At 51.4% G+C, this 19266-nt stretch overlaps 3 protein-coding genes across 3 annotated transcripts; 1 reads left to right on the top strand and 2 right to left on the bottom strand.

Moving 5' to 3' along the window:
- Positions 1–3139: 3139 nt before the first annotated feature.
- Positions 3140–4388, bottom strand: LOC34618341 (peptide methionine sulfoxide reductase B5). Its single transcript, XM_022731676.1, has 5 exons — positions 4322–4388; positions 3898–3948; positions 3636–3764; positions 3396–3498; positions 3140–3266 (listed from the first exon to the last, which is right to left on the bottom strand). The coding sequence occupies exons 1-5, from the start codon at positions 4386–4388 to the stop codon at positions 3140–3142; spliced, it is 477 nt and encodes a 158-aa protein (XP_022592835.1).
- Positions 4389–5389: 1001 nt separating this feature from the next.
- Positions 5390–8364, top strand: LOC34618342 (glutathione reductase). The gene is made up of 6 exons (XM_026333887.1): positions 5390–5542; positions 5708–6026; positions 6186–6439; positions 7250–7435; positions 7984–8070; positions 8275–8364. Exons 2-6 carry the CDS (start codon positions 5711–5713, stop codon positions 8362–8364), a joined length of 933 nt encoding a protein of 310 aa, XP_026189672.1. The 5' UTR covers positions 5390–5542; positions 5708–5710.
- Positions 8365–11222: 2858 nt separating this feature from the next.
- LOC34618343 (AF4/FMR2 family member 4) lies at positions 11223–17391 on the bottom strand. The gene is made up of 8 exons (XM_026333886.1): positions 17158–17391; positions 16887–16946; positions 15080–16516; positions 14687–14803; positions 14105–14498; positions 12623–13929; positions 11889–12388; positions 11223–11238 (listed from the first exon to the last, which is right to left on the bottom strand). The coding sequence occupies exons 1-8, from the start codon at positions 17389–17391 to the stop codon at positions 11223–11225; spliced, it is 4065 nt and encodes a 1354-aa protein (XP_026189671.1).
- Between the last annotated feature and the right edge of the window lie 1875 nt (positions 17392–19266).

Here is a 19266-nt window from a genome sequence, read left to right as displayed (position 1 = left end):
GAACACAATCATGATGCCATCTTTACTGAGTATTTGTAACGAGGTAGGCGCTACCCAAATTCTTGACATCCAGATCTCCAACAACAACTTTTATAATCAGATCAGTTCATATTCTTTGATGAGCGTTAAGGCTTTGCAAAGACCCTATCAAGAAACTGCCAGCAGCTGCAGCTGCTGAAAATTGGGTGTGACATCCCTTACGTGGGAGACATCTCGCGTCAACAGAGATGATGGAAATCCATTACACCTGATTATGAGTGCCACGTTGGCCTGAAACTGGATGGTCATCTGCTATGCGCAAAACAGGACGGCGGAACAAAGTGGGAGTGTACAAGCAATAGGATCACCGATTTGGTTTGACCCACAGCAAGCCATCCTGAGCGTGGCAGGGCATTACTCGCTCGCCGTTCCGGATACTGGCCATGATGGTGGATGCATGGATGTCGAATGCATATGACTCACGCATTTTCTATAGAATTTCGTCATTCGACACACACAAGAGCGACTGCGTTGCACAATAAGGATTCGGTGGGGCGTGGCGAGTGCGCTCTGGCGACTGCGCTAATGCTGCCTTCAATGTACTTCGCTGCAAAATCGGACTGAGAAGGCACTCAAGTCAGCAAACAACTGAAGGATTATCGAAGTCTAAAATCCTTAGGTGGGATACGTTAAAGAACAACGCTTGGTTTAAACAGTAAAATGACGCCCACGTAAAGAGTGCCGGCGCACTTTTATGCCCACCACACCGCATAGAGTTCGTTTTCTATCCCGCACTGGATATTTCTGGTCAGAGACGGTGAAGCGATGCGAATAGCAAGTACTAGTCGGGTGTTTCGGAGAGCACCTAGTGTGTTGGCAGAGAATAGCACCTGCCACTGCATTACTAGCACTGACTGGTGGGAAGACATGACGCTAACAAAAAGAGTAACCCAAGTACAGGAGGAGTCGCAATCCATGCGGCAAGCGTCCTTGCTACGGCAGCTGCCCCTGATGTCCAGGTCATAGACTGCGATTTTATAATAGATCAGTCAAAAAGCAGTGAGCTCAACAGTTCCAGGAATGTCAGTTGGAAGATACCATCGCAGTAAACTTCGTGCAGCCGAAACACGGGATGCAAGTAAAGCAATCGTTTTACGAAAAAAAGAAAACATCCTTGACTCCGCATGCCAGTGCTTGACCAGAAACAACTGCAGCGCACGCCGTGAGCCGGGGTTTCATGAACGTTCCTGCTGAACCCCGAAATAAAGTCGATGTGAACAGCCACCCCCTCTGCCTGATAAGCACATAAAAACCCCGGCCGCTTGCTGTTGCAGCTCAACTGGGGCATTACCAAGTATAAACGGCATAGATGTATCTTCGAGTTTGCAAGTCCTACTGTGAAACGTGGTTTTGTGCCTGTCATTTGGGTGAGTAAAGATTTGCAAGTGTGGAATCAGATGTTGTGCAGAGAACTGATCCGTCTATTCTGTTCGGTGGTTGACCAACATGAGCCATCGGAAACACTTACCTGACAGGGATTTTGCTAAGGGGCTCAAAATTCCATGCACATGCACCACCTTGCGTCCTTTTGTGTCACCAACACCTCACTGCCTAATAATGCTGTTCCATTCCTTTATCTAGTCTTTATAACCAGATATTTACCTGCGGCTTAATTTCCCCGTCCTAATGCATAGCTCATTATGCTGCAATGGGCAACCAGTACGTCTTCGGCCTGCTAGCAGCTCGTATATTAGAAATTCATCACATCGGCTAATTCATCCTGGACACTTGCCATTCTTGCCTATTGTACTGAATGTTCAGTTGGATCTCCTACTAAGAAACTAGCTACAGAGCCAGTCAGACGAAATGCATGCTCAGAATCGCCTACACTTCCCGCGCTGCCAAGTTGCCTGCATGGAGGCGCTGCCTCTCCTTGTTGTGGTGACACCAATACTCCAATCACCATAGATGAAGTAGGCGTCGTCCAGGAGACAAGGAGGGGCTGATTACTAACGCTTCCTGGCTCACTAACCTCTAAAGCGCGTAGCTGTGGCCGCATAAGTGTCTTTCTATTGGGTCACCCATGGTGTACCTACGATTATGTCAGGTTGCACGGATCCGACGTGGAAGTCAGGAACCATGCTAGGAAAACCCTTTTCCGATTAAAAGTTGTAGTCAACTGCAGAAGCTTTGCCAATCCTTGAGTCCTGCCGCCAGCCCATCAACAACTCCTAGTCTTGGGGACTGTCTAAAGAGTGGATAAGCCGAATACAATTCTGCATCGTTTCGTCGAATAGCCAGCCCAATTCACATGCAGTGCCAACAAGTGCTAACAATTCCTGACCATCAATGTAGACACGATTCACTGCAGAATTGACATCGGTGGGTTACCACTACGGCTCGAGTGTCTGTAGTGTCCCGCACTGCGCTGTAGCCTGCCGGAGAGCTTGCCGTTTCTCTGATACCCCTTGTTTGGTTGACAAAGGGTTTGCTTCTGCTGGGCTTAGTCTCGTGCATCGACCTAACAGCACCATGGGATGAATAGGGTATACGGACAAACCAATTAGACAATTGCCTGCAATTTCTTGGTTAATAAAATCAGTGTAGTAGGCCGTCTTAAATTGTAGCATAGATTGCTACACCTCCCGCAGCCAAACGACACCGAATCCATGACCAACCCAAGAGGGTCCGAAAGCAATAGTGTAGGAGAAACCGGCCACAGATAATATCATTTAGACGCTTCAAAGCACTACCACACGCAACTTAACGTGATTGAGCTTTTCAGCGAGACGCAATATACCACTTCCAGAGTGAAGCGTTGAGGTTCGGCGCTAAAAGCTCAGAGTCCGGCTCTGCCTGTCTCATGTGGGAGTAGACGGACAGGGCTGGAACGGCAAGTACACCGTTGGCCCTAAAAGCTCAGGGGATCACGGCGAAAAGCATTAATGTTTGGCAAGCGGCCTGCACACGATAGGCCTTTGGACTGTATCAAAGATAATACATATTCAGACGTTTAGTCTCAAAATGACTCCTCGTCGTATCTTCAAGGACAGGCTTTTGAGTGTGTACAGTATGGCACATTGCAATATGCAGACATCTGCTGCTTGCAGCTGGAAAAGCACCTGTGTGATGCGGTGCGTACACCTTGCCACGTTAAAGCCTACAATGCATCCGCATCTTTAACTTTAGCCTTGAGTAATTCTGTTTCAAGAAGCGGTGAGGGCTCCTCCTTTTGGTATTTGATCGAAATAGAGTTTACGCAGTGGCGTTCGTTTGTACTTGTGAATCTGCACGCACACGCCCTTAAATGCTCAAATTCATATGAGCGCTAAAATGATGTCACTGCAGGCTGGTCCAAGGTACTTCCACCACCTCACGTTGCGGGTTTATGGATCATTAATAATGTATTGGCTAACCGTTCCCCGAAAAATACATGGCCTAGATGACCACCGCAGGTGTTGCAGATGATTTCCCAGCGCTTCACACCCATGCTCAGGTCCTCAAGGGCTGTTACTTTGCCTGAAAGCACCAGCTCCTAGGGCGATTAAGCGGCCCTGCCCGTTCGATGCGTTTTTGCCACCCAGAAAGGTCTAGTCGAGACGCAGTTTGACAAGGGAAGTAAGCAGCATGCCCAGGGTTAGAATTGAAGGGCTTACCCTTGTAGGCACTATCGAATGCAGGCCATCCGCAGCCAGAATCGAATTTGCTTTTGGCAGGAAAAAGAGGCGTTGCGCACCCTCGGCAAACAAAACAACCAACCGCAGGGTAGAACTTGTTGTACTCTCCTGCACATACACCCCAAAAGTCAAGCTTTCACCCCTAAAACCTGATTCCAGGAAACTACATATGAACATTATCAGCCTGTAGTAGGACACTGTTCCTTAGTCTGGGAGGATTTCCTACTCATCAAAAAATTACCAGTGCCGGCGCGCTCCGTTCCCTTCCCCCTGAGAACTCTGTATTCTTCCTCTAACACACAAGCACGCAAAAACCGCAGCTGTACACATTTGCACAAACTAGGTAGCATCGGACAAAGAGCCTGCTGTAAATACATGAGTTTGAACAGAAGGAATGAAAGGGAAGCAATTAATCAAGGTGTTACGGATACACTTCAGTAGAGTGCATGGACAGGCTTCCACGCTAACCTCTCGCCAAGCGCTAATACCCCATCATGCAGTTTTCCATTTATAGTGCCCTCTAGCCTTTAATGCCACGTTAAGAACGCCTCAGCAAAACACAGTGCTCCAGATGAGTGCTGTAGCTGTAGTTTAGAAGTGCTGCCTATCTCGGCCATGGCAAAGTGTAGAGTACGCGGTTAATAGAGAGCTTGTATGTGCCGTACGTGTCAACAGCCCCCTCCACTCTTCGTCAGTCTTTGGGAGAGACCGGTCAGCAGCCTCCATCGCCATTGCTAAAACGGGGCCTATAGGAAATGGGGAGAGCGATGACGGAAAAAATAGAAAATCATGCTAGGAGAAAATAAGGAGATGAATCGTAAGTGTGTCAACGCACTAAAAATGGGAAATGTGTAAAGGCAAGAGAATCAACAGTATAGCGGAGCAGCTGCATGGCCTTCCGATGCGGAAAGGAAGACGCTGGCTTGCATCGAGGAGCAGCTGCTCGACGATACAGGCAAATGTGCAAATGATATCAATGTGAAGCGTACTATTCCATGCACATGGAGTTAAATGCCTGAAAAATCGAAGCAAGAAATGTGTTCTTGAGTGGAGTACCTCCGTCTGGCTCCAGATGGGTCCGCTTTCGATTCGTTGTGCCAGAGAACACACGGCACAAAGGAGAGGCCAAGGCGCCCAAGGTGAGACGGTGTGGAAGGGAGGAAGAAATGTGTCCCAGATGTGCACATATAAAAGGAAGGAGAAGCATCTGCGTGATGGCGGCGGCTGACGGGTTGCGCTCCCACAGAAATGCCGAAGAAATTCCAGCAGTTGGTCCGTGAGGATGCCAAAGACAAGATAAAATACGAAAACAAAGCGCGAATATCGTGTTTCGGCCAATCAACCGGCGTAACAGGACCAGCCATTGATCATGTGCAGCGAAAATGGTGGGGCTTGTTGCCGTTTTAGTACCTGTGTAGCCTATACATTAGCTGAAATCTTATTAAGGTATACATCTTCCTGGCGTTTCATCTTACCCTTTGCTACCCTGGCAAGCATTTTTGAGGCCATACAGACGGTGATATTGTTGAAGGCCTTCGTTCTTCGACAAGCGCATCCCTGATACGGCGTTCTCGTTATGCATCATGGCAGGTACGCAAAGCAATTGATGTGCCTCTCGCTTACGCGTCTCGGAATGCGCTCGAATCGCCGTGTGCACCTGATTTAATTCGAGAGTTTTTGCATGTGCATCACCAGGAGGCAGCCGTTGCTTACCTTGTGGCTGTATAATTGCAGGCGCTCATCATTTCGATTGTGTTGTCCTGGGCGGCGGTAGTGGGGGAATTGCATTTGCTCGACGAGCAGCCAGTTATGGAGCCAAGGTTGCCCTAGTGGAGTACCGCCGACTCGGTGGGACCTGTGTAAATGTCGGCTGCGTTCCGAAAAAGGTGAGTATTGGAGAATCTGCAGGAGCGTAAGCAGTCGCACCCATTCATAAAGATACGGGATAATTCTAAGTATGAAAACGGTCTTTCATCACGATGTTACTGCTGCCGTGACTTGTCGTTGCGGAATTCCTGTTTTCCATGTGAGTTCTTCGGGCGAATGAACAGATTATGTGGTGTGCGGCCAATGCCTTTGAAAGCCTGCACGGCCTGAAGCATTTGGGCGTAGACTTCAACGAGCCCCCGCGGTTTAATTGGGAGCGCCTCGTGGAGAACAGGGAAAATTACATAAGCCGGCTTAACAAAATTTACGAAACAAACCTTGAAAAGTCACAAGTCCAGCGGTTCTATGGGTGGGCTAGTTTACTCCCAAAAGTAGAAGCTAAAGAGGAGCATGTCATCGTCGTCAATGAGACAAAGCAAGATTCAGAAGCAGGAGTGCCACCCACTAGCCGACTCACCGCGAAGCATGTTCTTGTTGCAACCGGTATATCCTAGAAAGGCTTTGAACCAGAGCTTGTAGGAGAATTCTGTTGCTTCGAGACTCTGCCATTAAGAATTTCCTGCCTTTTGTTTGCTTCTTCGTGGAATGATGGGCATGACCAAGCATGTCGACTTTTCTGGGCCTGCGTGCGTGTCGCCCCAGGCGGTCGTCCGACTCCGCTCTCGATTCCTGGGGCATCCTTGTGTACAGACAGCGACGGATTCTTTGCTCTGAAGTCTCAGCCGAAACGCGTTGGAGTCATTGGAGCTGGTTACATCGCAGTTGAGCTGTGTGGAGTTTTGCAAGGTCTAGGGACAGAAACCCATTTGTTTACGCGCTACGCGAGGGCTCTCAGGAAGTTTGACAAAATGATTCAAAATGAAAACCACAAAAATATGCAACGCATGGGCGTTCAGGTGGGACTAAAAACTACCCTGCGGTTTATAGGCGCCTCATTTCCTCCCGCGCAAGCATTTGTGTACAAACACAAGGCTTATGTAGTGTAGCACTCTTTATTGGGCTTTTCATTGTAATCACTCACTTGTTCTGCGAAACATTCACATAAATGAAGCAAGAAGAGATGCGGATGAGGGTCAAGGAAGTACAGTTTGAGTTATGATCCATATATATATCCGCACCTCTTCGGCGGCAGCCATCTCCTGCTGCTAGTTGCTTTTTAGGCTGAAACACTGGCAGTAGCACGATGCTGCCACACCCCTTAACCTCGGCTTCCCTTATGCGCATTTCGGCTCTTTGGTTACTTGGTGTTTGTTGTTGCAGCTGCACCCAAACAGCACTCCTTGTGCAGTCCGGGGGAGTCCAGGTTCTCTCCACCTAGATCTGGCCGGTGGAGAGTCTCATGGCCCTTTTGACTGCCTGATCAACGCAATTGGACGCACACCTGAAACAGAGCACATGGGTCTTGAGGCATTAGGGGTTGAAATGACTCATGGGAAGTATATCGTATCAGACGAATTCCAGAACACAAATGTGCCGGGCCTCTTTGCTCTAGGAGACTGTTGTGGGAAGGTCAGCAAGAGAATACATTCGTTGGCTGTAGCGCTCAGCTTTCAGGGCTTATGACTAAAGACGTATGTTTGAGGGCTTTCTAGTAGGAGGCTTCGTGGAGCTCGACTGGGAAGTTTGGGCATACAATTCATGTTGGATTCACGGTTAGCGAGCACTGAGTTGCCGGTCTGGTTTGCTTGCACTGTGCTCGCTGCCAGGTGGAGTTAACTCCCATGGCGATTGCCGCTGGTCGTCGGTTGGCTGACCGTCTGTATGGCCAGATGCCGAATGCTAAGGCAGACTACGACTTTGTCCCCTCGGTCGTCTTCGCTCATCCCCCAATCGCCAGTGTGGGCCTTACTGAGGAAGAGGCTATCCAGCAACACGGAGAAGACGATATTCAGGTCCGAGTGCAGTGTAAATCTAAGCAAAATCAAAAGCGCCAAATGCGTGGATATGTCGAGGGAGGCATTTGTGGGAAAGTATAGCCCACTTCTAATGGGGAGGCGCGCAGTTCTGGCTGCTGTCGTTGTTCCTGAATCTGCTACATTCATCACTCGCTCTAGTACTGCTGTGGTTCGTCACAGATATATAATGGCACATGCGTGAATCTTCTCTACGGGCCGTATCCAATTTCTCCCGAGGAAAAGCCAAAGACAGTCATAAAACTTGTTTGCAAAAAGGCACGTATGGAAAGCTCCGTCTCAATAGTCCTCTCTCTCGTGTGGCTGCTTTATCTGCTCTTCTTGTCTCTCCGTCTTTTAGTTTATTTCTCATACATTCAGGCTTGTGTCATTCTTTAGCCATTTCGCGGTAGATCCCCGCATGCCTCCGTTCTTACTTATGCATCCGTGCCTTCCTCTCGCCGCCCGTCTACATATGACCGTCATTTTCGCTCTCGATTGAACCTCTGTTCTTTGCCTGATCTTGTTTTCTTTGTGGTTCGTTGCAGTCAGAGCAAGGACGTATCTTGGGATTACATCTCGTGGGGCTTGGGGCAGACGAGATACTTCAAGGATTTGCCGTTGCCATCAAAATGGTAAATTCCCTGTAACTTTCCTTCCTCCTCACTTTTTGTCTAGATCACTTCGTGCGCCCTGGTCCATCCTTTGCTTATCTCCTGTACCTTTCTGTGTGTCTCTCCATCGCTATATCCGTTTATCAGCTATTCTTTAGCGCTTTCCCTCTTTATTCTCAATTTAGGTCTCTCAGCCTGCTGCTGCGCTTCCCTGCTCTGGCTCAGGGCGCTCGCAAGTGCGATCTGGACCGCTGCGTGGCTATTCACCCGACGGCCGCCGAAGAGATAGTGACACTCCCCCCGTGGGGCCTGTAAAACCTTCCATTTGCATGCTTCGTGTTTGATGAGTCTTCAACGGCTAGCTACTTGGCTTTGTTTTCCACGAGTAAAACAGGTTGGATGCATTCCCGCTTGTCGCAGAATGGCAGACGGTGCTCAACTGCCCCTAAGCCAGGGTCTATTTAGCAACTTTCATTTGCGGCTCGGAGGGCCATCGCTAAACGCATATGCACGACAACGCAGCACTCACATGCGTTGAAGCTTTTGCGAGGCGTTGGTTACGTGAGAAGCGCCCCCTTTTATCATCCAAGTAAAGCAAGCGCTGGTGATTAAGTGTATTGCCGGATGCAGCTGCAGCCCTGCAAAGCCATTAATTACCTTAAGACTTTCTACTTCTCCTGTTATTCGGGTGCTTCTCGATTTGAGACTGCCTTTTATCATTTTCTTCCGGGACCTACTACAGCAGCAGCGCGCTCGCAAACAGCACGCCTCCAGCCTTATTCAGCTGGTGTGAATCTACGCTAAAAAGAGAGCAAAGGAGCTGTGCTGGGATCTACTCCCTATTTGTTGACTCCGTTGACTGTCTCGCAAATCACTGCTTCTCTCCTTCCTTCTGTGTCAGTCAGACCTACCCGCGGATGCTGCTTAACCTGCGTATACTGGGAACAAGGCTGTCAAGGAGCAAATTTTTCCAATGGTGGGTGTGTGAGCGATCCTCTCTATATGTTGCGTAGTAAAGGACACTGCCTGCCTATATCTTATTGCGAGTAGCGTTGGGGCAATAAACTTAATAACGCTGTAAAGTACGTACTGGATATGGAGTTCAGTAAGTCCGTGAGGTACACTATGATGGAGCATCACAGAGTGCAATCCTGAAAGCTCAGTACTAACATTTGACGTAGCAACAGCTAATGCACAGGCTGGTGATCTAGCCTGTTTGGAGGCCATCTGCTCCACTCAAAGGTTCACAACTCCCCGAAACTGAAGCATGCTTGTATCAACAAATTACGACTCTTGTAGAGGGAATTACTTGAATTATTGGATTCGACAGAAAGCGTGCTCGATAAATCATTTAATTTGCGGAAACATTGGAGCCTGAGTCAACCCTCAACGGTCCTACCTACACAGCGCCACACTTGTCATCCTGGCTCCACAGGGGGACACCTGCAGTATATACGTGTGCGCGTGCATTTTCATCGAGCAATACAAACGTGGGCACTCATCTCCGGGTCGTTGATGAGGTGTATCATGCGTCGGGAGATGAGTATTTCTTCATGGAATACGACCATGGAAAAAGACACTTCAAGCAATATCGCGGTTCTAATGCTCCACAAAATGTATGCTCTGGAACGGGCTACAGTGTATCTGTGTGGGCAGCAGGACTGCAAAATGACGAAGTCGCGACAGTGGAAAATCATCATGAGTTGCTGCACGTGCTTGGTGCCCACACGTATCATCCAGCCCACTCTGCCCAATGGGCTAATAAGATCAGCTTAATGGGAACCTCTCTACTGGCAAGGATTCCTAGGATTGTCTACGGAAAACGCATTCAAGCTTCTCATCCAGGTTGCTATGCCTTGTGCTAAAAGAGCGAAATCCGCAAGTCTCTGCAAAGAGCAGCCAGCGGATGGCTCTGCAGAGTGGCTTTAAAGGCGTAGATTTGTGAGGCTGGATCCAAAACCCTTCGAGAACGACCGTGTAGTCCAAACTTTAAGGCTTAAATCCCAGATCCTAGAGCATGTAAACTGAACTCGAGAGCCATAATGACTAAACAACCCTACGTTAAAGACCTGGAGCACTAAAGCAAAACCCCGAGCAAACCAAATTTAAATACCAAACCGCAACATCGTAATCCTCTGAGAGTCAAAGCAAGCGGTTTTTATGCCCTACATCCTAATGCGTCCGTACGCCCAACACGCTTTAAACAATTCGCGTCAAACAGACCCCAGTGCAAATTGAGTTCTTACGCGGTGCTCAATCAGCGAGGCCTCCGCTGTATGGACAACTAAACAATAATGAAAAAGAAAGAGGGGGACAGAATAATAAGCAACGTATAGCAAATGATATAACTCAGCATACATGGCGACGACAGCAAAACCTTAATGTGCACGCTGTGAATTAAGTTTGTTGTATGTAGAGTGTATGCGTGGAAGGTTAGAAATCGTAATATTGGCCTAAATTTGTGGACCACCAGTGTTCAATAATAAAGAATATTGAATAATTATTTATTCGTGGGTGGGTAAGCGTATATATGGATGTGCACGTATGCTACCATATGTACGGAGAGGAACAATATGACGGTGCATCAGTAATATATAATAAATATGCAAAAGGGCATAGGAGTATGGATGGGTGCACGAATGTGTGCATACCTACATAAATGGAGGACAAAATATGTAGGTATACATGGAACTCTGTTAAATGCATATATAACTTAGATGCAAAAACGAGCGCACTGCCAAAATAAGGGCAGAAAAGGCTCATTATGAGCAAGAAAGATACCACAATCAAACACGTACCGACACACACAAACACGTACCGACGCACACAAACACGCAGGCACACAAAAACATACAAGCAAGAAAACAAGCGCACGCATAAGGACATGCACAGAAAGGCAAGGTCAAAGAAAGACAAATGAATCGAAGAAACAAAGACCAAACACATAAAGGCAGACGCACAGAAGAATAACAGAGAGGCAGGAAGCCCCACGAAAATGTAAGATGTATTGAGCGGCGAAGAGGACGAGGTGTTTGGGAAGCTTGGGGACTAGAATGAGGGGGAATATGGGCTTTATGTTATCGAAAAGCGCCCAAATGAATGGAGTGGCGCCAACTGCATTCCACTCCATCAGCTGTTGCTACTGTTGATCTGCCTGCGGTTGCTCTTGCTATCTATCCTTTGAGTGTCCTTTACACTAAACCGCGGGGAGTAAAAAACGGAGTGCGCTGTCTTGCGTCTAAAAAGCAATAGGGTAGTGGCTTTGTTGCTGCGGCGTTTCTCTTCAGCTGTCGTGGATGCTTTGCTGACTTTCTGCTGCTGCTGCTTTTACTGCTGGCAGTAACAGCTGTGGGTTTAGGGTATTTCGTCAACTACTAGTAGTGCTGCTTTAAGCAGCAGCTGCCACAGTTGCTGATGCTCACCCTTTGTAATTTCTGCCGACAGCAGCAGCAGCTACTACTATCAGCTGCTGCTGCTGCTCCTGCTGCCATCACGTGTTGCGGCTGTGCAGCAGGAATCTGCTGAGCTCGGTAAAGGACGGGAGAGGCCCCTGCTGCTGTTGCAGCAAAAACGTGGCTGCGTCAACCGTCCCTCCCCAGTCCCATTGGGATTCTTCTTGGCTACCCTGATGCTGCAGCACTTTCTGATGCTGCTGCAGCTGCTGGAAAAGCAGCATCTGCTGCTGCTGCTGCTGCTGCAGGGAATAACGTCCAGCAGGGGGTTGCTGTTGCAGCGACCAACGGCCTTCTGTGCCTGGTAGCAAATGAGGTCCTGCCTCTGCGGCATGCAACTGCTCCTGCAGCAGCAGTAGCTGCTTCTGCAATGCAGCAGAAGCGTGCTCAGTTGCTGCAGCAGGCTCATGAGTCACTAGGGTTTCAGACGGCGCTAGAGGCTCCCCACCTAGCTTAGCCACGGGAGAAGTCTCGCTGAGTGCATGGGGGATTTTTGCTGTAGGAGAAGCACCTGGCGTCGAACCGGCAACAGCAGAAGTGCTGTGTGGAGGCAAAGGGATGGCATGCAGGCTGCCGAGCGTCTCATCTGTTTGCTGCTGCTGCTGCTGCTGCTCAAAATGTGGAAGAGAATTTGCACCAGACAAGCTGCTGCCGCCTCCTGGTTGTTGCTGCTGCAGAGCGGCGACAAAGACCCCAATGAACTTCTGAAGCACTTCGTGCAGGTCCCATATGTCTTGCTTCTGGTTTGGCCGCTGCTGATGCGGCTGATGACGAGGATCCTGCCGTTGCTGCTCCTGCTGTGATTGACTGTCTTGGTGTTGGTTTTGCTGCTGCTGTTGCTGTTGTCGCTGCTGGAGCGGCTGCTGTGGTTTTTGCTCTTGCTGATTCTCCGTGAGGCTCTCAGGTGCAGCACAAGGGGGCAGGTCCTTCAAAGGCTGTGTGTCTACCGGATGCTGTTGCAGCTGTATCTGTTGCTGCTGCGGGGGCAGCAGCAACAAGTCCGGAGGGGAGCCTCCACTGGCTGTTGTCGCAGTCAGAGCCAGAGACGGCGGGGGTGGTGGGGTAGAATTGCTGCTGTTTCCTCGGTGTTGCTGTTGGTTAGGCTGCTGCTGCTGCTGCGCGAGAGACGCCAGCTGCAGCAAAGTAATGAAGTTCGTATAGACGAGGGAAGTGACGACAGAGGAAAGGCTGACTGTTCGGAGGAGGCCCGGGTTTGCCGCCAGCTCACTTTCTCCACCTGCTAGCTGCAGCTGCTGCTGCTGCTGCTGCTGCTGCTGTTGCTCCGCGTCAATAGAAACCTTACAAGCAGCCAGAGTGCCCTTGCAAGACTCGATAATGCGCTCCCAAAGCAGCGTTTCAGCAAGCCCCTGGGGTGGCTCCTCCTGGTGTTGTTGCTGAAGATCAGGTATAGCCGCAGACAAGGAGGAGCGCGATACAGCGGCAGCAGCGGCAACAAGGCCGATCGCCTGCTGCATATAGAGGAGCAACTCAGGAGGCAGCACGATGCTTGGAGCTGCAGCCCCCGAAGCGACGCCACCGTGCGTCGCAGCTGCAGGATCGTGTGCCTGCTGCTGCTGCTGCTGCTGCGTCACGCGCGCCTGCTGGGCTTCCGCAGCAGCAGCAACAACGCTTTTCTGGAAAGGCATAAGTGCGCTGCACTGGGTACTGGCGGAAGTAAGGAGACCAGCGCAGACAGCCCTTATGGGGTCTAAGGGGCGTCGACGAGCTAGACGCCTCCTCGGCGAAGAGCCATCCGCTGCTGCCTCCGCATCTGCTGCTCCTGCGCGGGTAGCAGGCAGGTTCAGTATCGTGGCAATATCGCTCTCCAGTGAAGCAGGTGCACCTCCTAGAGCCATCAAAAGGGCCCCCCTTAGGGGCCCCCGAGGGGCCCCCTTCCCGTTAAGGGGTAGGGGCCCCGGTAGCCGTAAGAGACCCACCGAACAGCTGGGGCATCCTAAGCCTTCGCACAAGCCACAGGGAGGCGCTGCAGCCTCTGCTGCTGCTGCTGCTCCTGCTCCTGCTGCTGCTGCTGCTGCTGCTGCTGCTGCGGGCTTCGCTTCTTGCCTCTCAGACGGCTGGTCTTGTTGCTGATCTTGCTGCTCCTGGCGCTTCCGCCGGAGAGATCCAACAGCCTGAGCAGCGCAGTCGCTGAGCAGCTCTGCCAGCAAGCCTGCCTCGCTGCTGTTGCCGCAGTGCTCGCCAATGCTGCCTTGCAGAGCCGTCGTGTTGCGTGTGGAAGGGGGATGATAGAGGGATCCTCGCCGCGAGCCTTGGGAGCGCACTTTGGAGAGAGAACCCCTATCATACTTGCTGCTGCTGCTGTTGCTATCGCTAGGGCAGCAGCTGTCGCTGCTGCTGCAGCCTTGCTGCTGCTGCAGCGGCGAAAGCCCGCTGCCGTCGCTAGACACACCCGCCTCGCATTCAGCCCCTGCACGTCCAAACGTCCACAAAACGAAAACTCTCCACATCTTCTGTACGCCACAGCAAAGATCACGATCATTATGTCAAAACTCTGATAGCCCAGCCGCATGCAACGAGGCGAGCCGCCCCTGAATCTACTCTTTGAACGTGCCTAGAGTCTACTGCCCTTGAAGGTCGCTCACAGTCGCGCGTGTAATCCTGCGTGGCAGCTGCCGACTTGTGCTGTGCAAGCAACTGCAACAGCTGCCTGTGCTCCTGCTGTTGCATCAACAACTGCTGCTCTCCCGGATGCAGCAGAAGCTGCCGCTGCCCCTTGACTGCGCCTTGCTGTTCCTTACTACGGTTTTCCGAAGAAGCAGCACAAGGTGAAGCTGCAGCATCCATGCGGCGCCTCTTTCCTGCGCGCTGCTGCTCTGCTGCCGCCTGATCTCCCAGGTGTTGCTGCAACGGTTGGACCTGCTGGAGCTCATGCCTACTGGGCTTCTTGCTGCCGTCTGCTGAGGGATGGCTGGAGGCAGCAGCCCCCTCTCCTGATTCGCCACGAGCACCCCAAGCCGCAGGCAGTCTCCCGTGGAGCTGCAGCAACAACACGGCCGACGCACGAAAAACAGCTGCTTAATCTGAACCCTGACACTCTCCGCCAGACATGTTTAGCCAGATGAAATTCGCTCAACGCAGATCTCCAACCGCAAATTTTAGGCCCTAAAGCGTATCTACAACACTCCACACAGACCCGCCATTCGAAACTCTGAGAAACTGCGTACCTGAATATATCTAATGAAGGAGTGAGCTCTCTCTCTGGCCCTTTCGAATCCGTAGAGCTTTGCGCTAAAAGTTCGCATGCAGCGCTTCGGTCCCACGTAGTACCGCGCTCGCCACTCCTGAAGATCGCAAAGCACAACAACCCTGGAAACACACACCACACTTCCAAGCGCCACAGACCAAGCAGCCCTTTCTATCCCAATGAACGGCCTTCTTGAGAGCCTTTGGACCTATCGGGAAAATCCTGAGCAAATCGGTGAAGCAGCCACACTGCCCTCGAATCCCCCCACGAAACGACGACTCTGCCATCTGCACACCAGACATCTCCAAATTAATGTGCTGCACAGCGGCAGCGCGAAACAAGCGTATTTCAGCAGCATCAACTCAAGCATGACCTGCTTTTCTGCGTGGTATGAAGCATTGTTGTTCCCAGCATGAATACGAGGACTGCTAATGGTCAGCCCTGAGCTGACAGCGTCGGCAGAAGACGCTGGACGAGGCGGTCTGCTGCTCCGTCTTAGCTGCTGCTGCCCCTGCTCTTGTTCCTGCTGCAGCAACGATTGTTGATCGTGAGGAAGACGCTCTAGCCGCACTTGGTCCTGCCGATGAGCCGCATCGGCTGCAGCACCTGACTCGACACGCGGCGTCTGCAGCCCTTCACTGCTGCTCGCGCCTGCTGGCGATCCGGCGTCTCCTGTACCGTGCTGCAGCTGCTGCAGACTTGGAGCTGCTCCCACCCCTAGAAGGCTTCTTCTGGAGAGCAATGGCAGCAGCAACGGGAGCGTCCTAGGCCTAAGGGTTGCACTGGCAGGTGCAACAGCGCCAGCATCTGCTAATGCCTCGGCAGCACCCGTGGACGGCTCGCAAGACGAAGTCGGAGATGCGGGGGCTGCTGCGATACCAGTTTGAGCACAAGCAGCAGTTGACGCTTCAGCCATAGGACCAGCCGTTGCAGTGTCTGCAGGGGGTCCAAGAACTGGCGCTGCAGCAGGCAGCTCGGCTGCAGCTCCTGCTGCAGTTAGGCGGAGAACTGTATCTGCTGCTGCAGCCTTTGGAGGCGGAGCTGCGGCAGACGAGTGAGCTGTAAGAAGGTGCGGAACGTCCGTTGCACCAGCCTTCGCGGCAGCAGCAACCCCCGCTGCCGCGGGGGCGCAACATGAGGCGCTTGCATCTTCCCCAGAAGCGGCACGAGCGACAGCCGCTGCTGCCTGCAGTTGCTCCTGTTTGACGCCTACACGAGGGCAGTTCTTAGAGTCGGCTTTGCCATTGAAGGCTGCCCTCCAGAAGGGAGACTCCAACTCGAGCGGCGCATGCCCCCAGAGATCTGCCCTCGGTCCAACTGCGGCTTTGAACCTCGGCGTAGCCGCCGCCGCTGTTTCTGCTGCCGCTGCAGTGGCTGCTGCTGCGGCGGCAGCAGCAGCAGCAGCCACAACTGCCGAGGATAGCGCGGTTGGGCATCCTCCAAGGGAAGATGGACTTGCTCGCTCCGGCGAAGTCGAAGATCTCGAGGGGGGCAGCCGCCTCCCCTTCAGGCCCCATGCACCGTCCTCCTTGGCATCTACGCCACTCCTCGCTGCTGGCGCGTGCTGGTAACTGGGTGTCTCCACAGCTTCCATAGTGGGAGCTGCTGTTGGCTCCTGCCGAGACGTCGCGCTGTCCCCTTGCGCGAGTTTCGCTTCGTGGCATGGGGAGCAGGCTTCGCTCCGGGAGGCTTCCCCCCTCAGAATGGCTGCGTACTCGCTTATTTGAGTATCCGTTGGAACGAAGCTCTCCAAGGCAACGCGCTGCCTAAACCACAAAGCGAGAGCATGCGCCCCCTCGGAACCGTACAGCTGCAAAACAGACGAACGCGATGCAATGCCAGCGCATGAAGGTGCCCTGTAGGACTGAACACGAGGTAAGACAGCCCAAACTCAAGGAGACATACATGCGATAATAAGTGAGGCCAAGAAAGACTCAAAAGAGCATAAGCGGCATATATATATATATATATATATTCATATATGTACATATATTTATATATGAATATATGTATATATATATATATGGAACAGAAAAATGTGCTGAGATGGCGACACACACAAGAGGGAAAAACCACGTTGCTAGAAGGACTGACTGCAATGAAGAGGGTGATAAATACAACACGACACCGTGAGGTAGTATCAGCCCTTAAACCTTGGTGTGTGGTTCTTGCAGCAGTACCTGGGCTGAAAAAGTCCGATAGTGTAAAGCACCTCCGCATCGATACTTCACCCTCCATTCCTGTGAAAATAAACACCGTTGAAGCACCAGAGCTCGTTCGTGTTTTCGAAACCGGTACATCATCGTGCTGTACGTACAGTGGCTCTTTGATGGTTCGCGCAAACAAAGCTCTCGATGCTTCGGGAGAAGCACTCATAGAACGCCTTACTTGTGTCTGAGGACGGTAGTGCAATGACTTGGGCAGGAGAGTCGGCTTCTTCAAGGAGAAAACAGGCTTAGAACTGCGGCATTCGCCAGGCTGCTGCTGCTCCTGCTGCTCCTCCTCTCGCTGATCTTGCCCCAGCTCTTCCTCCTGATCGGGCTGCTGCTCCCCCTGTTCCAAGCCCTTGCGCTGCGCTTGGTGCTGCTGAACTCCTGGATTAGGCTGCTGCTGCTGGGGAGACTCGGTTGTACCTGCCACTACCGTCGTTTGTGCAGCGACAACGGCAAGGGCAGGCCCTTCCATTTCTAGGCGCCTATCTCTAAAGAGCCGCTCAATGTCTCCTTGAAAGACAGAACTGCTGCTGCTGTTGCTACAGTGCTGCGTCAGCAGCCGCTGCCGCCTCTGCCGCAGCTGCACTTTCTGCACAGCGTGCTCGAGCTCCGTGCGGCGGAGGCGGGCTGGAGCTCTCTGTGACGTGGAACGACGCCTTTGAAGGCAAAATTAGAAGGAGATAATGGCTACAGGACTGGAGAAGGAAGAAGTAAAAAACGGAAACCAGAAAAAGCAGCTCTCTTCTCTGCTGGAAAGACGGGCGCCGCAGCGTGACCTGCAGGGGGATGCCGCTGCCCCCGGAAACGAGTCAGAGAGGCAAATACAGAGTTTGCGGTTGTTTCTGCGTCGATCGCTCACACTCGCGAGAAAAATGCAGCAGAAAGACGTACGCTGCTGCTTTGATACGCGCCCCTCGATGGTCCGCTGCGCGCACCATGAAGAAGAGGGAGCAAATTTGCCATTCAAGCGGCGATAGCCCCTTTTCACATCAAGATAACAAAGTATAAATGAATAAGGTGGCGATGTGGCAAGGAAAGCCATAAAAATTACCGGAAGAATAGGTTCAGCTGCTGTGGGGTCAGTGCGCTGGCGTGCGCTGCTCGACGAGAAACTGTCCCTCAGGGGTAATGCACAGCCCAAACGGTCAGAATTTTCTCCATGATAACACGAACATAATATATTTTGCCTTGTTTGAGATCTTAGTATTAAACGTAAAACTAATCCCCGAGAAAAGCGGAAGAATACAAAAACAGTTTCCAGTACACCCTAACGCCATGCACAGAGCAGCAGCAAACGACACCAGATCAGGTGTGATCACCCTTTACCTTTGGGAGCGTTTCTGCTGTTATTTTCTTATTGCCGCATTCTTTTGATATAAGGCACCTGAATAACCAGCCAGTGTCTATGGCAGTTCCACCCCATTAGGCTCAGCCTAGAGACTGTATGTGCGAGGGTGTGGTAGATGGACTCGGCGAGCGCTTTCTCTGCAACTGAAGGCGACGCACTGCAAAATGCGCTAGAAGTTAATTTTGTTGAGCCATATCACAAAAACAGAGGCAATCTGAGGAGATCTAGCCTTTTAAATGCCATTGATTAGCAGAACTTCTAGCAATTTCCCGGAAACGGGGAGGCACTTCCACAGAAGTTGGCCCAAACTTGTGCCTAGACGTTGACATTTGGTTGCAGCGCTACTAGTTGACGATTGTGGTGCTCAAAATCTCAATCTTGGCGCAGTTGCAGGATTTGCACCACCTCATGCCGGGAATACCACACTGGGGAAGATAGATGCATGTAACATTAGAAAGCTTCAGTTTGAAAATTCCACTTATACTTTTTAGCTCCCCCACAGGGTTTTTCAGTATATAGGCTACAGCTTTTGTTTAGCTACGGGGCGTATGGATTCCTTAGAGACCGCTGGGATGAGGGGCTACATGCACGGCAAGAAAGGGGCTGGCGGTGTGCGGCGTGATGCAGGGCACCTTCTCATGACTCTTCGCACCGACGAACTGTGTGACAACAGTTCTTGCAACGCAAATTTCGAATTCTTCCAATAAAATTATGGCGTCTTAATGACCTAACTTGCGATGACTCTTCTGCGTCCTGTTCACCGTGAAAGAAAGTGACTTGCGACAGCAACCGGGGAGCCTTCGTCTCTTCCAGCGTGCTACTTTGATTTTGTGTCTCCTTGTTCTAGGCTAGAGACGAGGCCATCATCAAAACAAATGCGATGCAACCATAGCCACAAGCAGTTTTACCGTGATTAGCACCAGCGAAACTGAATCAGGCTCAGGGCAGATTCTCTTTCGGCGGAAGGCTCCACAAGGGGTCCTACGTAGGGAGGTGCTT

Source organism: Cyclospora cayetanensis, unplaced genomic scaffold (genome assembly GCF_002999335.1).
Source record: "Cyclospora cayetanensis isolate NF1_C8 unplaced genomic scaffold, CcayRef3 CcayRef3_contig_318, whole genome shotgun sequence".
Taxonomy (NCBI): Eukaryota; Apicomplexa; class Conoidasida; order Eucoccidiorida; family Eimeriidae; genus Cyclospora; species Cyclospora cayetanensis.
Note: the sequence above shows the minus strand (reverse complement) of the source record. Positions and strands in the feature narration are given on the sequence as shown.

Bases quoted from the DNA above. Each gene is read 5' to 3' on its own strand.
- LOC34618341 (XM_022731676.1), bottom strand. From the start codon at position 4,388: ATGGCGATGGAGGCTGCTGACCGGTCTCTCCCAAAGACTGACGAAGAG. The intron at 3,765-3,897 runs GTAATTTTTTGA...GTGTATGTGCAG, and splicing joins AACGGAGCGCGCCGGCACTG to GAGAGTACAACAAGTTCTAC. The intron at 3,267-3,395 runs GTTAGCCAATAC...GTGTGCGTGCAG, and splicing joins CATGTATTTTTCGGGGAACG to ATTCACAAGTACAAACGAAC.
- LOC34618342 (XM_026333887.1), top strand. From the start codon at position 5,711: ATGTGGTGTGCGGCCAATGCCTTTGAAAGCCTGCACGGCCTGAAGCAT. The intron at 7,436-7,983 runs GTCCGAGTGCAG...GGTTCGTTGCAG, and splicing joins ACGGAGAAGACGATATTCAG to TCAGAGCAAGGACGTATCTT. The intron at 8,071-8,274 runs GTAAATTCCCTG...GCTCTGGCTCAG, and splicing joins TTGCCGTTGCCATCAAAATG to GGCGCTCGCAAGTGCGATCT.
- LOC34618343 (XM_026333886.1), bottom strand. From the start codon at position 17,391: ATGGAAGGGCCTGCCCTTGCCGTTGTCGCTGCACAAACGACGGTAGTG. The intron at 14,499-14,686 runs GTACGCAGTTTC...TTGTTGCTGCAG, and splicing joins CCTTCATTAGATATATTCAG to CTCCACGGGAGACTGCCTGC. The intron at 12,389-12,622 runs GCGCAGCAGCAG...AGCCTCACGGAG, and splicing joins TGCTGCAGCTGGCGTCTCTC to AATCAGCAAGAGCAAAAACC.